This window comes from Anser anser, assembly GCF_964211835.1.
Source record: "Anser anser genome assembly, chromosome: 5".
Taxonomy (NCBI): domain Eukaryota; kingdom Metazoa; phylum Chordata; class Aves; order Anseriformes; family Anatidae; genus Anser; species Anser anser.
Genome location: NC_139725.1, coordinates 30061577 through 30081840, shown reverse-complemented (window position 1 = coordinate 30081840; position 20264 = coordinate 30061577). Strand labels below are relative to the sequence as shown.

Genomic DNA, 20264 nt, shown 5'->3' with positions numbered 1-20264 from the left:
AGCAGATTGCAACGACTGAGCATGTCACATCATCCTCACTTCTTGCTTAATTGAGACCCAGTATTCATTTTAAAAGGAATTTGAAGAACATAGGTCATAATAGGGGAATAGTAGGATGGAGGAAATTCACATTACTCAAGTAGCCAGCACCTGTAATCCTTAAGAAACTCACTGAAGTAGCTAATGAACCATTGCTGAGACATCTGTAGCACCATCCCGAATACCACGCTCCCCAGAGGTGCAGTGATTTTTCGATTGGCAAGCTTACCTTCAAAGGTCAGAGAGGCAATGGAACAGAAGATTAAATAATCAATGTATAAGTACTTCCATTCATTAAACTGCTAAGCTGCTCATGACAACAAGGCAGGCAATAAACAAGCTGTTTCAAATTAATCCAATACTCCTTCCTGGAATAACTAAGCTACTGGACAAGGGTGAAAATAGAGATGTGTTAAACGTGACCGTAGTAAAGATTTCAGTGCTATGCCACACACGGTATTTTCTTAAGCAAACAGGAAAATGGCAGGATAAAATTAATTGTAAGCTGGAAGCATACCTCTGTCAGTGTTTGCATTCAAAATAGCTCCTTGACAAACACAGGGACAATTCCTTTGCGGAATCAGGGATCTCCTCTCAGCACAGGACTCTTCAACAGCTGCATTAATAGTTTGCTAAGCAGATTAGAGCATGCAGTGTTAAAACATGCAGGTGAATCACCCTGGGAAGATTTTCAAACACTCTGAAGACAAGAAGAGAATTCAAAATGAGCCTGATGAACCAAAGCAATGATTCAACAAGATGAAAATCTGCAAGGACAAGGACAGAAATGTTTATGTTTAGGAAGAACAATCCAGTATAAAATCAGAAATAAACATTTAGGAAATAGTAATGTGTATAAAGGCTTCAGTTAAAGTGGATCCCAATCTAAAAATAACTCAATAAATATACTGGCATTGCAGAAACAGGTATAACCTATTCTGGGATGTGCTTACAGCAGGTATGGTATTTAAGGGACAGGTGCTGATCTGTGTAGTGATAGTAAGGTTAGTAAGCTTTAACAATAACCTCAACTTTTGTATGGCACAGTACTACTCAAACACACATATGGCTGCTATGCAGCTCATGAAGAAAAGCTGATTGAAAAAAAAAAATCACTCAAAGTCATGGATTTTTTAGTAGACTCAAGGTATAGCAAAGCTGTGGCATAGATTGCTTTGAGATAGTTTTATGACATTGAAGTGAAGCCCTTGCAGAATGCTGGAGTGTTATCAATGCAGCAAGTGGCTTCGCACGTTTATATTAACCACAGTGCTTTTCTCCTACCTTCGCATGCTCGTCCAGTTGGGGAGGGCGGTACATGTCCCATCACTTGCGGTTCCAGTCCTTATTTTTTAGGCAACTGTTAAGCTAAGCAAACACAACATTAAAACAATACCCCATATAGTTGCACAATGCAAGCAAACTCATCAAGATGTCATCACAACAGATATTTTAACCTAGCTGTCATCTTCCACAGGTAAACACAGAGTAGAAAGGACAAACTTTATATATATGTATTTACACGTACACACACACACATAGCATCCTGGCTCCTCTAATCTTCTGATAAATCATACTGGAGAACAAGCTGCAATTTCATCTACTGTTCAATCGTTCAAGAATTATGCCTAGCATACACAGAATTTTTGTGCCACTATAGTTATTTTGAAAAGGTCTGTTTAAGTATTATAAGTCTTTGAAAGTCCTATCACCAGTATAGAAGTCTTTTTCTTCATGTTCCCTCAAGATACAGAAAAACACAGTCTGTCTCTGGCATGATTTGATGCTACAGTCTGTTCAGCGGCATGAACTGACGGGTTTGCTCCCAGCTTCTCCTACTTGCTGTTCTCCCTCCTCTTTTACTTATTCAACAGGATAACAGTAATACCAATTATTTTGGATTTTGCACCCAAAGTATCGCTCCTCCCCTTGACACAGCTCTGCTGGCAGAGGAGCAGTAGCTAGATCCAAATCTCACTGCATCCACACTGGAGAACTTACCTCTGAAGTGCCACGGGGGGGACAAAGCTCTTCTCTTGCCAGGCACCGTGCCGTTGTCCCATGACCCGTGTGACAGGTATCAGCACGGAACTGGTCTAACTGGGGAGGACACTGGGATAGTGTCCTCCCAGCCCACAGAGATAGCCTCCAAAGCCCTGAAGAAGCCAATAACTTGTGTGTTGAACATCTCCCTTGCAGCCACAAACAATTGTTTGATTAGACAAACAGGATGTTGAAATGGAAGCTAACATTCATCAGGTTTGGCTCCTATGACCCTCAGGCATGGGCAAGTCCTGCAAGAAGCACCCCACCAGCACCGCAGCTGTCTGGTGGCAGCTTCTCCTTGCAGAGCTGAGGGCGGCAGGGCTTGGAAAAGCCACGTGCAGCCAGGCAGCATGGCCTGGGGGAAGCTGCGAGGGACAAGGCAGGAGTGCTGGTGTCCCTTTCCTGCCAGTAAATTATTACCTGTATGCATTATCTGGGCTCTTCCTGCGGTTCTTCCTCCAAAATGCCTACTTGCTTGCCGCAGGAATTGGTGTCACCTCCCATGTGGAAATGTCAGGGGACCAGCTGCCTTCCCAAGTTCAGCATTCAGATCAGTGACGCTGCCAGCTCTTCAGCACTGAGCTGAGGATGCCCATGTTGGTAAAAAAAATAAATAAACAAACTCTTTCTTCAGATACTTTTTGATCTTTGCTCATGAATATGATGGCCAGAAAGCCCCCTGTTTAAATTGCATTTTGCTTTAGGATGATTAAATGGTTTGGGGAATAGACACAATTCCTGTTTGTTCTTCACCCCAGGCTGCTCGCAGGCACAAGTTGCAGCCCCCACTCTAGATCGAAGCCTCCAGCTACCACAGCATCCTGGCCCCACATCTACCAGCAACAGGAGAGGCAGGAAGCAGGAGGCCACGGGGCCCAGCAGGCCCCTCCATCACTCCCCACCACCTCCTGCCCTCCCTAAAGCACAGCCTTTCCCCGTCTGCTGCAGGAGGAATCGAGAGCCCGGGCTGCCTCTGCCCCCCTGGGAAATCGCTCCGGTTTAACAAGTGACATCAGGAGGAAGGGTCTGCCTGCCTTCCTCACCTGCATTTGCCTTCCAAAGTTCCTGTTGTTACTCTCAGCTACAAGACACTGAAGCAGGCTGAGCACTCCCTTCTCCCCGGGGACTGCTCCCTGCAGATGGCAATATCGCCCTTCCTCAGCTGAGGTGTACACGCTTAGTCCTTTTCACTCTAAGTCCTTCCAGCCTCCAGCCCTTTCATTGCTCTCGCGCTCGGCACCTGGCTGGGATGCAAACGTGCACACAAGATACCCGGAGAACGCACTGCCGGGCACTGCTGACAGCTGTGGTGGGTTTCCCTTTGGTCTTATTCCGTGTTTCAGAAGGACTTGCTTCATTTCACTCTCTATTTAAGAAAAAAAAAGTTTTTAATATTTTACCTGATTGTTTTTGTGTTCAAGATGAAGAGGGTGGCTTTGTGGTTAAACCCTGCACCCCGGCCTGTAAAGATAAAAGTATTCGTGGCTGTGCAATGGGTGAGTGCTCCGTGATGCAGGCTTCGTGCCCTGGTAGATAAGTACACAAGATCTACCTGGTGTGAGTACGAAGCACCAGCAACAAGGCAGCATCATGCAGGCTTCTGAAAAAGGGAATAAAGGCCCTCACCAAATGGTTAAACTGGAAGTTAGAAATGGTTCTAACAAAAATCAACGGCTAAATGACATACTGGCCCACAGCTGTTTTATTTAAAGTTTCATTGATCTTACTCTGTTGGGAACTTATAATGAATACCAGATCCCATATCCCTAATATTTTCTATGGAGTCAGGCAGAAGGAAAACACTTAAAACAAGGCAAGCTTTCTTTACGAAGCAGGGGAGGGAGGGAATCCCCCTCAAGCATTAATATCCCCCTGTTCCCTCACCAGACTAGAAAGGAGACACATAAAAGTTTTAAATAACTTTGTAGCTTATAGAGCCCAATAAAAGAAGAAACATACTTTGGGCTCTGGACATAAAATCATATTTTGTGTTCCTGAAAAATGCAAAGGAGACTGCAATAGTTGCCCAGAAGGGCCTCGTGTCTGGAAAATTTGTTTCCTCCCCTGTAAGAAAATGACTCAATGCTGCTTGGGGAAGCAGCAGAGGGAAGCAGCTAGCTCTGTGCTGCAGGGGGCAGATGATCACCCCGACTTGCTGCAAAGGCTTGTTTTCCCAATGGCTCGTTTCCCAGTGGTGCATTAGTGCAGTAACCTCCCACAGATAAATTCAGCACCCTCATACTGGAGAAATCAGGTTTTTACCAGCAAAAAGCAAAGGAAAAAAAAAAACAACACACAAAACCAACACGTTTCACCATCAAGTCAAGGAGTTCCTGCACCAACCCAGGTGAGTACGTTCCAGGATGGGCTTGTGTCCCTCAGGTGCAAACACCAGGTGAAGGCCTGAGGAGAGACACTACCTCCAGCTCATCTCCTCAGGATGGTTGAAGTGTTGCCATCTTGAGAGTCTGTCCTGGGCTGGTGGCCTGGCCACCATGTTCACAGCTCCTTTTCAACTCACCTGGTACCGCTGGGACCATCACAGCCATCCTGGAGTGATACCACAGGGCTATTTCAATAAGAAAGTCCAGTTCAGGGAGAACACTTAGAGCCCTTTTCTGGGGGAAGTGGTTGGCGTTTCCTAAAGCGATCACGCTGCATCTTAAAACCAGTCGCCTTCCCTTACCCTGCCACAAGGCTGCTCTAGCATCTAACTCATGGGGGTGAGCCTGATTTCTGGCCTCACGTGCATCATCATGGCTAGTGTAGACCCAGCTCTCTTTATGGCAGCACTCCAGTTGCTAAAGTAGATTTACTATGATTTATTTTTTTTTCAGAGCATTTTGATCCCAAATACAAATAACATTTTCTTTATTCCCTCCCCAGATACATTCTTTGGTTAGAGGCGCATTAATCATTTTAACTCCTACTAAACTCAGTGCTTAGTTGCCAGAGGATGCACATTAAATTTGTGAAAGCACAGGAACAGACATCCATCCCTGAAAACCCATACTGAGCCTGTGGGTGCCATCCCCTGTGCTAAATGGCTACTTGGTAGCTGCACACCAGCAAGACGGAGAGTCACAAGGCCACATGAAAGCGGATGCTAATGCCACCACCTCCTCGTTGCCACCCCCAACTCGTGGGGACTCACACCATGCCAACAACTGATAAACCACCCCAGAGAGCAACCCACTGGTCCTTACTGCACCAGCAAGCAGGAGAAGCAGCGCCTCAGGTGCCTGTGCTCAGCTCCCTCTTGTGCTCCCCTTGGTTGTTTTTTTGTTTGTTTGTTTGTACCACCTTGTTCTAAATTTCCTAATTTCGCTGCCAAAATGCAGCAAATAAAGAAGCTGACCCTCCTACACCACTCTGCGGTGCCCCCACTGATTTGCCTTGGGTCAGGAGCAGAAGGGCAATTCCGCAGGGCACAGCCCACCTCGGTTCACCTCAAACTTGATAGCCACAATGTGAAATAACAGGAGTGTGATTAACGCAGCATGTGTTGCCTTCGTTATCGTGCTTCCATGAGGAAGGAAGATCAGTATCTTCAAATTACCACGTAGGTCATTGCCTTTGGGTGTAGCCTGGTGGCAGCAGCTGGACCTCTACCCTACCTGCAGGGGAGCTGTGGCCCCCCAGGTGAAGCAGAGCCCTGAAGAAGGCACCGAGGGTGTCACTGAGCGCTCGTTTCCCATCTGTGCAGCCTTCCTGTACCACCTTGCTTCAGTTGCCTGTGCCTTCTTGCTCCCCCGTGATGGGCACAGCGTGGTCCTGCCCACTCACAGAGATGCCGGGAGGAAAAATTTGGTCATTTGGGAGGCTCTTGAAGAAGCACCAGAGGACAAGAGAAATACCAAACAGCTTCAGTACCAAATCAGCTCCGTTAAAGCCTCCTGGAGTTAGCAACTCTTTGGAGCCAGGCTACACTCATGAGTGGAGATGCAGATGGTGGGACGGTAACAACTCTGTCAGCAGGCTTGAACCCAGGGGTGCAACTCTTGGAAGCAGCTGGTACAGGGACATTTCTGCCACCCTGCTCAGGCAGCTTGTGGAGGCAGAGGGAAGTCACCCGTGCAACCTGCTGCCCTGTCTGGAGTACCAGGGACCTGAGGACAAGGTGCAAAACCCAGCGCCACCACCCCGGGGTGCCAGGCTTCTGCCTCTGGCTGCCACCGGGCCCGTCCGAGGGGGCTTCTCTGCCTGAGCTTTCCTCCCTTGGCCCTGCTGTCCCCAAATCCAGCCTCTGCTCGGGTTTAAAAATGAACATTGTACACCTCTGAAATACGGGCAGCACAATGGGCCTCCTTAGGGGAGGGTGGAGGAGTCAGAGCAGAAGCAAAGCCAGCTGCCTGCCAGCTGCGGCCTGCACACGCTTGCTCTGCAAAGCACGGGGGTTGACGCACGGCCGGCAGGCATCCTCCAGCTTTCAGAGGGGGAAACCTGCGTTTTGTGACAGCCCTAACAGCAGGTCAGCGGCTGGGAGAGCCGGGAGCGCAGGGGAGGTTTCCAGCAGCAGCAAGGCTGCGATCTGTCACGGGACAACGGGACAGCACAGCCCCACCACAAAGCTTTCCCACAGCGGCGCTGCGGCACACAGCAGGCAGAGCGCTTCCAGATGTGCTCGGTCCTGGCGAAGAGCTGGAGCCCGTGTTGTAGCAGGGCTGGTAAGGTAAGAGCTGCAAAACAACCCAAAGGCCCCTTTCTGGCTGCCAGCACTGCTGCAGCAGGAGACCACAGCCCAGCAGCAATTCAAGCCATGCCTGGAGGCCGCCAGCTCCCACGTGCCACCCACCCACGTGCAGGAGAGCCAGCACAGGGCGTGCAGCTCCAGCTTCACAGCAGCGAAGCCAAGCAAGATCAACTTGCTTGTGGGTATGACCTGAAAAATAAATGGAGGTGGGAGGAAGGCGGGTGTCACCTCTTCCCTCGTTTAGGCTGCCTGTTCCTCCACAGATAAAAATATACTTGTGAGTAAATGGAAATCTTACAGCATCTTTCTGGACTTTGCTTTAAATGAGCTGGCCAAAATGATCTTCCCTTTCTCCTATCCCACCGCTGATACATCTGAAAAGAAATAAATGAACTCTCATCACTATACTTGCCTCAAAGGGTGCTTCAGTCTTTAAAATAACACAGCAACAACAGGGGACTGCAGAGGTTTGAGCTCTCACCAAACTCACAGGTGTCCGTTCCTCTTCAGTTTCCACTTCTGCCGCCCTGCTGGGCAGCACAACTAGCCGGACCGTCTCTCCAGTGTCTCCTCTGCTGTCCTGCTACTCTCTTTGGATTAGTATTTTGCCAGTGAGACCTCTCCTCTAAAAATAACATCCTCCCTATATATACTCTTCCCATTACCTACTCTCCAAGATTAATTAGCCACTTAATTCAACCCTTTTTCCTCTCTGAAGTCCTCCCATGTCATACATCATCTCTTTCTCCCCTTCCCCTCTGTTAGGGGCCTGGACAGCCTTCCCCGGCTTACTGCTCCCAAGGGCCCCACTGATGGATGGAGACACAGCCGTGACTGTCGGCTGTTCGTACGGAGCCATTAGCCCAGGCTCCAGGTCCGGCACACCAGGGGCTGCAAGAAATCCACGCTTCAAACACTCCCCAAACGCCTCGTCCCTCCTGACACCAAATTCACACCCGACCTTACTCCCCCTGGGAGGCCTCCCCGTAACTTTCATCCAACCCACATCTCATGGCGTTTCCCCCTCACATTTTAGTGCTGTTGCCTTTCCTCCCTGCCCAGGGACCTATGGTGCAGGCATTTCTGCTAGGGGAGAGCCAAGCCATGGTGCCGTGTCCTCTCAATCACTGACCGAGCGCTGCTGGATCTCCAGTCCGTAAGGCCTGAGCAGTTCAAAAAATACACAAAGATTACAGCTTCACTTCAAAAGAACTTTTTTTTTTAATTTAGAAATGCAGTTATATACATAGAACAATTAAATTAAACTTTGTACAAATATTAAAATACTATCTTCACACCCACTGCAATGTACAGGATACCAGAAAATATATATAAAATAAAGCAAAATAAAACTGATTGAGTGACATCCTGCACACCATCAATTATGGTTCTGATTTTAAATCCCACATACATATGGAGTACCATTCCGCAAATAATTCCATAGTGGTGCAATTCAGATAAAAAAAAAAAACACATACAGGAAAGAAGAAAAGATTAATGCACCAAAGGCAATCAAGCTCCCCTTGCATTTGCATCAGCAACTACCAGCAGTCTACCCACTGCATCACAGGATGTCTGCCTCACAGACAACTTAGCTTTGTTTTCTTTTTGAATGAAGCAAAGTTGAGAACCAGAACTAAAACATTTTCCAGCACAGCTCAGTTGCCTCTGTCCTTGCTTACCCCAGGACAGAAGCAAAAGCACAGCCTACGGAAAGCAAATGCAAAAGCATCAGGAGAGCCCACTCCGGCGGGCGTATAGATCCGTACATAACCTGCAGCGGGTTGAGTTTGGAAGCAGTGCTGAACACAGGGCCCTGAAGTGTGGGAAATGTCGTGCTCTGTCCTGGTGTAGGAGGGGATGAAGGACTGGAAGAGGGCTTATTTCCTGTATAAAAATACGCATTAAAATGAAGCCAGCTCTAGGAAACCTCTCTGCACTTTCAAAGCATTTCATAGAGAATAAACGTTTTCTGCAAGCAAAGGTTTTCACAAAGAACAAGTTCAATACGTGGTTCCCTGGGAAGGACTGAAAGGCTGAGGCTGGGGTGAGGCAGATGTGGAAAATAGATGGGATTTATTGCATTTATATACAGAAACCAGAAAGTGAAATTGATTTAATTAGATAATCTGGAGAGAGTAAAAAGGCAGATTTTGTAAAACAACTGCTACCAGAACAGTAAAACCAGGTTTTGCAAATATGCTCTAAGAAGGTCAGCAAGGAGATTTCAGTTTGAATCTAGCTGTACAGTAACATTTTTATACAGCAAGCCTGCTGGTACCTCCTACATCTAGAAAAAGCACAAGCTTCCTTAAAACCTGGTCATGAAGGCATTGGCTCTCGTTAGGCTGCAGCATCCCTCCTTGTAGTCACAGCTCCTCCTCACCCCGCACCCCTTTTCTTGTGTTCCCTTTTCTGTACTGCAAATTGCTTGACCATCCCAGATTATTTCCAGTGGCTGAGCCTGTCACCCCCTCACAGCTCCAGCCCTCAGTACTGTCCCATGTCACCCACCTCTGGGAGCAACTTACGTTTCCCTCCCATGAGAAGTGAAACAGGCTTATTCCTACCACAGCTGACTTCTGCGTGCTGAAAGGCCAAATAAAGGCTCCAGAAGCATTAAAAAAAAATCACTGTGCTGGTGCTGAAAGGCTAAAGGGAAACCTCAGGAGAGATGTGCTATGGGTGAACACGCAGCATGCTTGCAAAGCAAACGTTCTGCACAGCAAGCTCCCTGGTGGTTACAAAAGGACAGAAACGCACTAAGCCCCTCTCCCTCCCAAATTCATCAAGTTTTAACTCAGCAACAACTCCACAGGCTTGCATGCTGCAGAATGTCTCTCCTCCTAGTGTCTTTTTTTTTTCTCTTAAACTTTGCAAACTAATTAAAACCAGAGCACATGAAAACATCTCTCACCAGCGCTGCTGACCCACTTCGAGGTGGCAGGAGGCTCTGGCACAACCCGAGCCAGCCCATCATCTGACCTGAGCTTCATGATGCTTTTCCCCATGGGCTACTGTCAGCTTCACTTTCTGGTTCTCTCAGAGCAGTCCAGTACTTGGGCTGGAAACACTGCAGTAGGCTGCATTTTTATTTTTTATCCAAAAAAAATTAAACTGAAAGAGCAAGGAGGTTTTTCTATTGCACATAGTACTTTGAACTTCTGAAATGCCCTTTTAATTTTTTAAAATATCGGACTCCAAAAATGAAAAAACCTTTACAAATAAGTGCTATTTTAATTCTTCCAATGTAATCAAATCATTTTAATGTTCTTGAATTTCACAAGATCCCGCACGAGTGACAGAAGATGAAATGATCACGTTGGGAGTGCTAAGTAAGAAAAATGCCTCACTTGGAATTCTTTTTGTCAGGCATAGGTGGGAAAGCAGGTAAGGGGGCTGCGGCCCCAGCAGTAAACAAACAAAAAGAACAACAAAAAGCAAATCACCCACCAGCTGACACCTTGCAAGGCTAAGCCCCTGCGCTCCCCATCCGCCTCAAGAAGATCCAGGCTGCACCTACCTACGACACCTGCCCACGGGGCTCACGCTGCTCAGAGGCGAGGAACGCTCCTGGGGGGGCAGAGCTCAGGGTGAGGGATCTCTAAGTCTAGGTCCTTGCTCCCGCAATAAATAAGTAAAGGCAGGACTGTGCAGTTTAGTTCTTCTTCCTAAGCCTCTGCCCTGAGGACTTCCCAATCCTCCAGCCTCCGCAGAATAAAAGCAAACCCGAGCAGCAACCACTTGTTAATCAGTAAATAAAGCGAGTCCTCACTCCTCTTTGAAAAAAGGTATCAGGCAGACAGCTAAGTCTTAGCTTCCTCTCCCAGCCGCTCTACCTTATCTCGTAAGGAAGTAAACTCGAAAGCTGAATGCAATAACCCCGAAGCCCTTTCCATGCTCTGGCTTGCAGGGGTTCTCGGGCCGTTGTTGCAGACGTGGCTGCAGAGGCCAGGGCTCTTCTGCAAGCACTGGCAGAGCCAGTTGGGGTTACCAGCACGGCAGGCAGCCCGGCCTGGGAGCTGCTGTTTCACCCTCTTACAAGCCAACAGAAGCTGACTATTTATGCCTGATCACAAGACCGATGCTTGCATGCTTCCCTCCACCTCCACATTTTTTTTTTCCTCTTACTGAAGCATTTTCCCATAATTTCTGTAAGCGAAACAAAATTAAAGCGCTCCCTCTTCTGTGCAGCTGCCTTCCCTTCCCCACCCAAACCGATTTTTTTCTCCCCACCTGGCAGCTGCTTACTTTCCTACAGCAGAGAGCGGAGGCAGGACCACACAGTGCATGCTTTCTGCTAGCAGAACAGGCACTCGTCCAGGGCAAGGTCAGGCCTGGGATCAGCTTCCAGCTTCATTAAGGGATTCTTTCACCAACGTGGCACTGGGGTAAAGGACGGCTCCCTGCAGGCAGACAGCACGTACCTGACTTTTACACCTTGATTGCTCAGGGTCAGTTTCAGGAGGCAGGACCTTAAATACATAAAAAGCAAGTCCTACTTGGAGCTGGTTAGGTAGCAGGAAAAAAAGTCCCATACTCTTTTCCCTCAGCCTTGCGCACTCGCTCAGTCTCTCCACATGCCCTGATAAAACCAGTGAATACGACAATTTGCTCAAGCTCAGAACATTTTTAAGGTAGGAGTTAAAAACTAAATAGGAACATTCCCACGCTCGCTTTCTAAAATTCCAATAATAGATGTGTAAACATTCGCCCTCCACAGTGCTTGAAGTTAAAACACAACAGCCCATTGTAAAACAACACGGGATTTTCATCACCCCAACTGAACAAAAAAATACCCAAACCGGATTTGCCAAATTCTTGTGTTAATGCAAGATAACGTGAGCAACAGGGAAGGAAGCTTAAAACGCTGCATTTTTAAATTATTAATATCCCTCTAAATAGGGATGGGGAAAATAGTCCTCCATCCACACGCACATGCTGTCCCAGCTGTCCTAGGATTAAACAGCTCATCAGGAACAGGAGCAGCAGGTGCATGGCTGGACACTACGGCCAGTCCCCATTTCCAGGAACTGGGGCTGAGCCGCAGTGATCATTCTTTTCTTTTAAAGGTGTTGTGTCACTTTTACCAAGTGCTCTGCCAACATATTTGTGGAGCAACGAGGATGAGGATAGTAAGGGTCACAAAACAAAAGCAAAGCAGCAAAGGGAGCATCCCTATTTACCTGTAAGTTACCACATGATGTGTAAGGCCATGACATTTTGCTCCTTCGACTCAAATGAAAAGTTTAGCAGCTTCTCACAGGGCACTCTCCTGGTTGCTTCGAGACAGTTATGACAAAGTACCTGCCTTTAAGAAGCCAACTCTTCTGGCTGAAACCAATTCTGTGGAACCCAGTTTCCTGAGCACCCCTCTGAAGATCCCTACAACTTCCATGCTTTTGTGATTGTATCACCCACCCGAGATGAACTTGGCTTCCTGCAAAAACGAAGTCCTTGTAACAGCCACCAGGGTATTCTGGCAGGTAACTGGGGGGGGCAGAGGTGTATGTATATCTGTATTTTGCTTTCCCTGCTGCAAGAACTTAGAGCAACCTTTAAAGTTTACGTTCAGGATTAAGCTGTGGTGTCCCTGGGCACTACTGTCAATGCAGCCCAAGTTCCCTTGCAGCAACGGGCAGCTGTGTTGTACTCGGAAGAGACTTTGTAGATGCGGCTGTGCCCCAACCACACAACAAAGAAGCCCTTCTCTGTAGGCCCACTGAAGCCCATTAGGGCAAAACAGCAGACTCTTGCTATATGGAGCTAGGAAGACACATCAGCCTCTCGGGTGGCCAGTTACCCAGGATTCGAGTAACAAAGTACCTGGTGTGACTGGGAAGGTAACGTGGGATTGCACCAGTGGCACAAAGCGCTCACCACCTATGGGCATTTTTCTCTCTGCAGCTGCAAACACGTGAACTGCCTCCAGCTCACATCTGAAAGCATTACCTCTGCCTGCAGATCCGACCAAAGGAACCTAAGCATTAGTGCAGAACAACCTTAAGTGGGAAAGCCAATTGGAAATGGGTTTATTCAGAAGAGCGGGGCCACAAATTTGGTTCCAGTCCTGATGCCTAAGTGAATGCAACCAGCTCACAGAAAGTCAGATCCTCCAAGCTTTCTGGACCATGCTAACCACTGTCCTTTCTCCAAGGCTCTCCCAACAATCTTAACATCAGGAGCTACTCTGGCACAGGACAAAGCTGAAAGGGCTTTTTTTTTTTTTTTTCAACAGTACAGTCCCAGTCCCAGCTTCCAGAAACACAGCATAACCAGGTGGGCTACACAGGTAGAAGAGACAGAAGTGATTTTCAGGAGCAGACTCTTGCAGAGGTGTTTGCTGAGAAGAGGGCAGAGGGCATTCCTACACATTGGACTTCTCAGCCTTCGGTGCTCTAGCAATTCTCAACTGTTATTGCACAGCCAAGTTGCCTCATGGCCCATCTCATCTGAGACACTTCTAGGCATTACAAGCTGCCCCTTAACCAGAATCCCTCCCAAGCCCAGCGTCAGTCCCAGTGAGGCATGTTGTCCTGCCCTATTACAGAGAGGATGCTGGAAGAAGAGCATATAACATATATACCTATATATAAACTGTCTGCACCCAGTGAGCAAGCGGTTTGAGCCCTCTCTGGGCAGCAGGAGGGCTAGAGAGGCTGATAAGCTGCAACAAGCCGGTGTGAGGAGGAGAAAGGCACAAGAAAAGAGCAGCTCTTTTCAGAGGCTGCTGTCAAACATCTGGCTGGGAAAAAGGAGAGGAGAGCTCAAATCCACTACGTTCCTTGAGCCCCTGATGCAGACGGAATGGGGAAGCCAGCACTGCACCAGCCCCACTGGTGCATCCAGGAGGCAACCTGGTGACATCCTTTGGATCTTCAGCTGAGGGCGTCTCTGCTTGGAGGTATCCAGGGCACAGCTCGCGAGGATGGGAAGGCTGCACAGAGTGCTTCTGTCCCGAAGGCAGGGGGAAGGGAGGAGGAAGAAATCCAAGAGGGAGAAGGCTAGGCAAATACAGCAGGCCTCATGCTTCCTTCAACAAGGGAATATCTGAATGGTGGGGAGAGAAAAAAAAAGAAAATGTCAAACTTTTGTCATTCAACACACACCAAAATCTACCGCTGATAGCAAGACAGGCTCCCATTTTCACTACGTGATAATGCAGTGTTCCTCCTGTCACCGTAGCACAGCAGAGGGGACCTCTGCCGGGCTCTGGTCCAATCTGCCTCTGCAAGCAGGACCATCACCACCTCCAGCTTTGAAAGTCTCCAAGAAGGGACACTCCATCACCTCTCTGCCTGGCTGTCTAGTCCTGCATTACCCTCCTAGCAGGAAATATTTTCCTAATGCCCAATCTGAATCTGTCAAGTTACTCTTTGTGTTTCACCAGATTAAGCCCAGCTCCCTCCCAGGCCCCTGCCTATCTTGGCAGGCCTCCAACAGAGCCTGTTCAGTTTCTCCACATTCCTCTTGAACTGGGAGTCCCACAAGAAGAAAAAGTATTCCCATAAAGCCTTGATATTGCGTAGGAGAGGGTAATAACTTCCCTTTCTTCTTTCTCATCACCTCACCAACCTCTTAGCTTCTCAAAACGTCTGAGACGAGAATCTTCTTGCTGTGTCAGGGATGGCTGGGGATACGTGGATCACACCTGGCCTTATCTGACCTGAAGAAATGCAACCTCCTCCAGCAGCTGCAGCTTCCTCATCTTTGAGCTGTAAGCACAAGTCTTATGGCCTCCTGCTACTTGGGGCTATCTGTACAACTTACATCAGAGGCAATATTTATTTCCAGGCCGTGATAAAAATGACACAGTGCAGAGGCAACACCCTCTAATTTCTACACTGTAGTTTTTTTTTTTTTTTTTTTTATTTGGTAAGTGCCACTTTTGGGTTTCCACTGTTTGCTTACTGGAGGTTTAATGTCCATCTCAGGACACGTTGCCACTTCCGCCCTTCAGTGGAAATCCCCTTTAACTATTTTTACTGCAAGGCTTCTGGGTGGCACTAGTAAGGCTGGAGGGCTTGACAGCACAGAAAAAAGTTCTGCCCTGAGCTATCTACAAGCCAGCTACATTTTTTTGCCTAAAGACACAGCAGTCTCTGCAGAAACAATCTTACACTGCATCTTCACATCATTGTAAAGCAACTCCTTTGGGGCAGAACAAAAGTCAAGAATGCAAGATACACAGGCCATTAAACAGAGCAGCACCTCTGCCCTGTACTAAGCACACCCCTTTTACGTTTTCTCACATGCCAGGGCTGCAGCACCATCTGCACTGTGGCAGTAAGCTGCTTGCTAAGGTAATCTAAAAATGAAGAAGCCTAAACATCACAAGGGGTTTGTATTTCAGGCATATCCTCCCACTTTCACCAACTTGTTTTTCCACAAATGCAGCTCTTTTACTGCCTTCGCACAGTATGCAAAGGCCTCCACAATGCTGGAGGCTGGCATTTCTCTGCAAATCCTTTGCTGAGATAAGAATGAGCAGCAGAACACCAACAGTCTTTTCAGACTGCCCTGGGCTCCCCTCAAAGCCACATACTTCAGAAGAAGGTATTAACTGCTGCTCGCACATTTATGTTGCGAAACATGCCACAGAGACTGTTTCCAAAGCTCCTCTGGTGCCAGACATGTACATATGGGTATTTCTTGCTGTTTTCATGCTATGTGGTCACGTTGCAGAACCTACTCTTAAAAAGGTCTCATACAGCGCTCCTTGCCCAAGCCACATACCATCTGTGTATTCCTCAGAGGAAGTGAGTGATAAAAGGCTCTGTATGTCGCTGCTTTCTGAATCCTGGAGTTCTTTCTGTACAGGCCTACTGCTAGCCATGCCAGCTACCCAGGAAGAGGTAGCAGCCTGATGCACAAGAACAGTTTCAGAGCGCTGAGAGCCACTGGCTTCACACAGTCCAGAGTGTCCGGGGGCCTCATCTTCTCTGTCAAGGCCATTGCGAGCCCCTTGGTCCTGCTGCTGCATCTCTCTGGCTCCGTTCTGCCCAGCTCCTTCAGACAGCACAATCTGCACCCGGGAGTCCGAGGGTGGAATGCAGTTCCCTGTGCTGCCATACACTGCTTCTTCGTACGATGGCAAAGCCACTTGGACACCATCCACCATGATAGAGACCTGGTCCCCAGACACTCCTTGGTCTCGCCTCAAAAAATAAAAGGAGACAAAAGGGGAAAAAAAAAAAACCAAGTTGAACATTTATATTTTATATGTATGTTACCAAGAATAGCCTCCCACCTCTGCCACAGCAGAACTCTAATGCTCACCACTGACTTTTTTAGGGGAGAATGGACAAACATGAATGGTGGTTTACTGAGGTTAAACAAGTTCTACTGCCAATTGCCATAAACACAATCAGGGACTGTAATTCACAGTGCCTGATGGATTTAATGGCAAGAGCTGAAGAGGTTATAATGCCTCCTGCCTCAACAGCTAAATCTGACAAAGATCTGACTCAGAGCCTCTGCTTGTAGGTAGAGAACTCTGACCGCAGTTGATTTCAGTTTGTTACACTGCTCTATTCTGAAACACCAAGCACTGTCTGTTCTACCACCTATGCTGCTGGTGAGATAACTGCTGGCAAGGGTTTAAGAGCTGACAGCTCTTAAATTGTCACCGTGTGAATCAACCTAGGCTGATGGGCCAGAGTCCTGAGACTGAATTTGAACCTTCCTGCTGCTGGACAGCCACATCTCTTATTTAAGAGCATTAGCAGTTCATTCAGGAGGAGCCCAACAGTGACTTTTTTGACCTCAGCTGACAGCGATGTTACAGCGGGGTCCCTTCTCTCATCCACAAACCTAGGCCAGGAGAATTCTCTTCCCCCAACAGGGAACCATACGGGATTTGCACGTGTACCTAATCATCAATACTGGCAGAATTCAGGACCAGACATCTCAGAGACAGACTGGGGGAGAAGCACATATACCTGGGCACTTACTTTGGTGGTTATCCAAGGCCAGAAGAGGCTGGAGATGGATCTACAGACAAACTAGAGGGCTTCATAACTTTTAACATTCAAGGCCAAGGAAAAAGAGCAAGGAAACCACTCATTAGGTGGCATGGTAGAACGGTGTTCGCAGGTGGGTGTCGCAGACCACTGTTTCAGGCTACTGCTGAACCATGGGGCAGAGGTGCCACCAAGGTGAGGAACACAGCAGTGTGGGGCAGGACCTTCGCACACAGGCACTGTGTTTATGGCAAGTCAGAAGGGAGGCAGCAAGACCAAGCTTTGTAAAACCCAGAGTCCTCTGCCTTCTAACCGGAAATGCACAGACAGGTAGCTCAAATCAGCAAGTAAAGAGAAAGATGTCATAGCCACGTAGCTCTGAGTTTATTAGGCCAATGGCTTAAATATGACACAGGAACACTGCCTCCTCTTTCCTGGAAATTAAACTGTACTGTCCCCAGTCCTTCTCGCCACCCTGCCCTTTATAATCTAAATGTAGACTCTAGCTTAGTTGATGAGCCTTCTGACACTACAAAAAATAGCCTCTTGTGGGAATTTCCCCTTATCCCACTGACTCACAGGGCTGTTTGGAGATGGGAAGATGTAGCAAATAAAACTAGAGCTTGGCTCATGATGATACAAGGATATATGATCTCCGAGAAAACCACAAAACAACCCCAAGGTTGTTTTTTCGTTTGTTTTTTTGAAGGCCTAAACGAAGTACCTTAATGGGTTTCTGCTGCAAAGAAGCAGGATGCCTCTGAGCCCAGCTACACTTACCTGCTGTGATGGAACGACTTCAGCTTCGGCTGCAGCAAAACAAACAGCACAACTAAGAGAAGAATCAGGGCGACAGAGCTTGCTGTGGAGGCTACTATGGATAGCGTGGGTACTCCGATTGTTGGCGGGGAGTCCTTTTCTACAAAAGCAAGAGGAATACAAGGTAAAATGATCCACTCCCTTAGATCATTGCCATAGGGAAGTTGTTGTTGGAACATTTGTGTTGCCTTCTCTCAAGAGTTACACATGGGTGCACATGTGAGGAGCCCAAGTTTCCTCTGCAGTCAAGGCAGAACAGTTCTCTCCTACAAAGGACAGTTCAGAGCTTAAGCAGACCCCTCTCCATCAGCTGTAAAGGGAACATTAAGCATGCACAACATAAGGGTCTTCTGGAAAAACATAGGGTAAACACAGAGAAAAGCAATGCAAGGAGGCCATGGGGACAGAGAGAGAGGAGGTTATGTTAAGGGTCACGTCATATTTAAATCTGTCTGAGCAATAGCTAAAAAATGTCCTGATGTCACCAGCGATGCAAGTAATTGTCTAGCACAATAAGCAGGCTATTCTACTAGGCCAAACAATAGGAAAAGTTCCAGAAAATGGGTTTTCTTGGCTAACGGAACAGTCCCCTGAAAGAATGGGGTGGAAGTCACCTGGCCTGGCATTAAGACACACTTTCTTTCTCACATAGACACACACCCCAGGAAACTGAGAGGGAAGGGATGTGTTGCTTCAGGATGCTGAGTTTTCAGTGTTAGATACACATACCCTGTCCACATTACCTCTTCCTACCCCTTTTCAGCTGTACTGTATGACTGTACTAGAACCATTTTGTCTTTTAGAGGTCCACTGCAAGACGTGAATAAGTTGGGAGCAGACAGAGAAGGGCCTGGAGCTCGTGTTGCTGAGTGTTCGCATCATGCCTAGAACATTACACTAGCCCTTTCACCTCCCTGGAGCACATAACTGCCTCTGGATGTGTCATCTCTGTCCTTAACTTTTGTCTTTGGTAGAGATCTCTACACACTTCACCTCCCCATCAGCATATACTACTGTCCTTTCCACATTCAGGACATTCCCATCTACGCAATTCCTCAATTCCTTTTTGCTGCATTCATCACATTCTCCAGGAGCGCTGCTCTCAAACTGCAGTGGGATGCAGGGACAAACCTGCAAGTAAAGATGAAGGGGAAAAAGAACGTGCGAACAAAAGAAGAAAAAGCTGGAGGACCACTGTTTTTAAGCCTGCAGCCTGAAATCTGTACCCAAAACAGGCATGTAAACTGAAAAAAGTCTGCATTTTCTGCATCTTCTTTTGCGGGTTAAACTTATTGGTTTAGTTGTTCTGAAAAACTTCTGGAAAACAGGTTCAAAATTAGCTTGAACCAGCCCCAGGAAAAAATGTCTAATGTACATTTTTCCCTCTGGTAAATAGGGCTGAGTAAGGATTTCCGTTTTCATGGTTACTCAGGGCACTTTGAGTACACTGGCAGGGAAGAGGGTAAGCAGATAGGGGTGCTCTATTTTCAGTATCAGTACACAATGCTGTAAAACTGCTCACCATGCAGGGTACGCTTCAGCACATCCACCTTCTCAGTTTCCAGCAAGATGCTCGCTAACTCATAAAAGAAACTGCTGAAAGGCTATGGGACTGATGTACTCAGAGCTACACAAAACATTTGATAACTGCTTGGGATTTCATTTACTCCTTCCAGAACAAGTGGGATGTTACCCATTACCAATCACTTAAAGACCTATCACTCTTCTCTCCACAGTTGCCCTCCTCCTCCTTTTTGCTCTGTGAAAGAGACCTGCTAGTTAAACCTCAGCTGACTCTGACCCCAAACAGTTGTTGCAAAGACTGTGCTGTCAAAACGATAGCTTTTTCACTTGGCCAGGCTTTTGAAGCCCCGTATTTTTTTTTTTTACAAGGCCACCAACCCTACAGGACGGTAAAGAAATCTGAGGGACTGCTGCTCATCACAACACAACTCCCTTAGCCCTGATGTAAACCAAGTGCTACTATGCAGGAATGCCATCCAGGGAGCTTGACCTGCAAAGCTTTCTTCTGCCGCCTGGGTGCAGCAAGGGGAAGGGGGACCACTATAGAAAGGAAGCCTATGCTGAATTCAAAAAGCCTCTTTGGGATCTAGTTGCTGCCAGGTGAACTCCCAGTTCCCCCTCCTTGTAGGTCACAGGAAGGGGCTATTGGAGTGGCTGTGACAGAGACACCAAGATGACAGCGTGTTTGGGACAGGACACAATGTTCCAGAGTTCACAGATACGCAGTGAGCTCCACAAGGGGCCTGAAAATGATGCTTGTTTCCTCCTGATTAGGCTAACAAATTTTGCTTTAGGGATTACAAGACAAAATCCCGGAGCACACATCTTGCTGTCTCAGGATGAGCTTTAGAACTCTACCAGCCGGCCAAAATTGAAGAGGGGAGGGCCTTCTCCTTTTATCCAGTACACATGCTTTTAAAAGCAGAAGAACAGCTGGCAACTAAGAGCTGTATTATGAACATTTTCCTGCAAATCTTTTTACTTTCCTGCTTTGATGAAGGAATTCCTGTTCAGCTGGGAGAGACCCACAAAACAAAAGCTGTGCACTTCCATATGGAGAGAAGCAGAAATCATTTGTCAGCAATGTCCTTTCCTGCCAGTACAGTGCAAAGCAGCACCACGAAGCTCTGCCACAGGAGGCCAACAGTTAGTTAACTTGTTTGCAAAGCAGGGCATCAGCT

The 20264-nt window shown here is 47.5% G+C and overlaps 1 protein-coding gene across 9 annotated transcripts in view; it reads right to left on the bottom strand.

The window, feature by feature from the left end:
- Nucleotides 1-7975: 7975 nt before the first annotated feature.
- Nucleotides 7976-20264, bottom strand: part of SUSD6 (sushi domain containing 6) — an 81759-nt gene continuing 69470 nt past the window's right edge. For all 9 annotated transcript variants that reach the window (XM_083836841.1, XM_083836845.1, XM_083836843.1 and 6 more), the window contains 3 exons: nucleotides 17521-17659; nucleotides 15515-15936; nucleotides 7976-13828 (listed from right to left, as the gene is read on the bottom strand). In XM_083836841.1, the coding sequence (XP_083692967.1) occupies nucleotides 13803-13828; nucleotides 15515-15936; nucleotides 17521-17659 (587 nt within the window). In that variant the 3' untranslated portion in view covers nucleotides 7976-13802. The remainder of the gene's footprint in view (nucleotides 13829-15514; nucleotides 15937-17520; nucleotides 17660-20264) is intronic.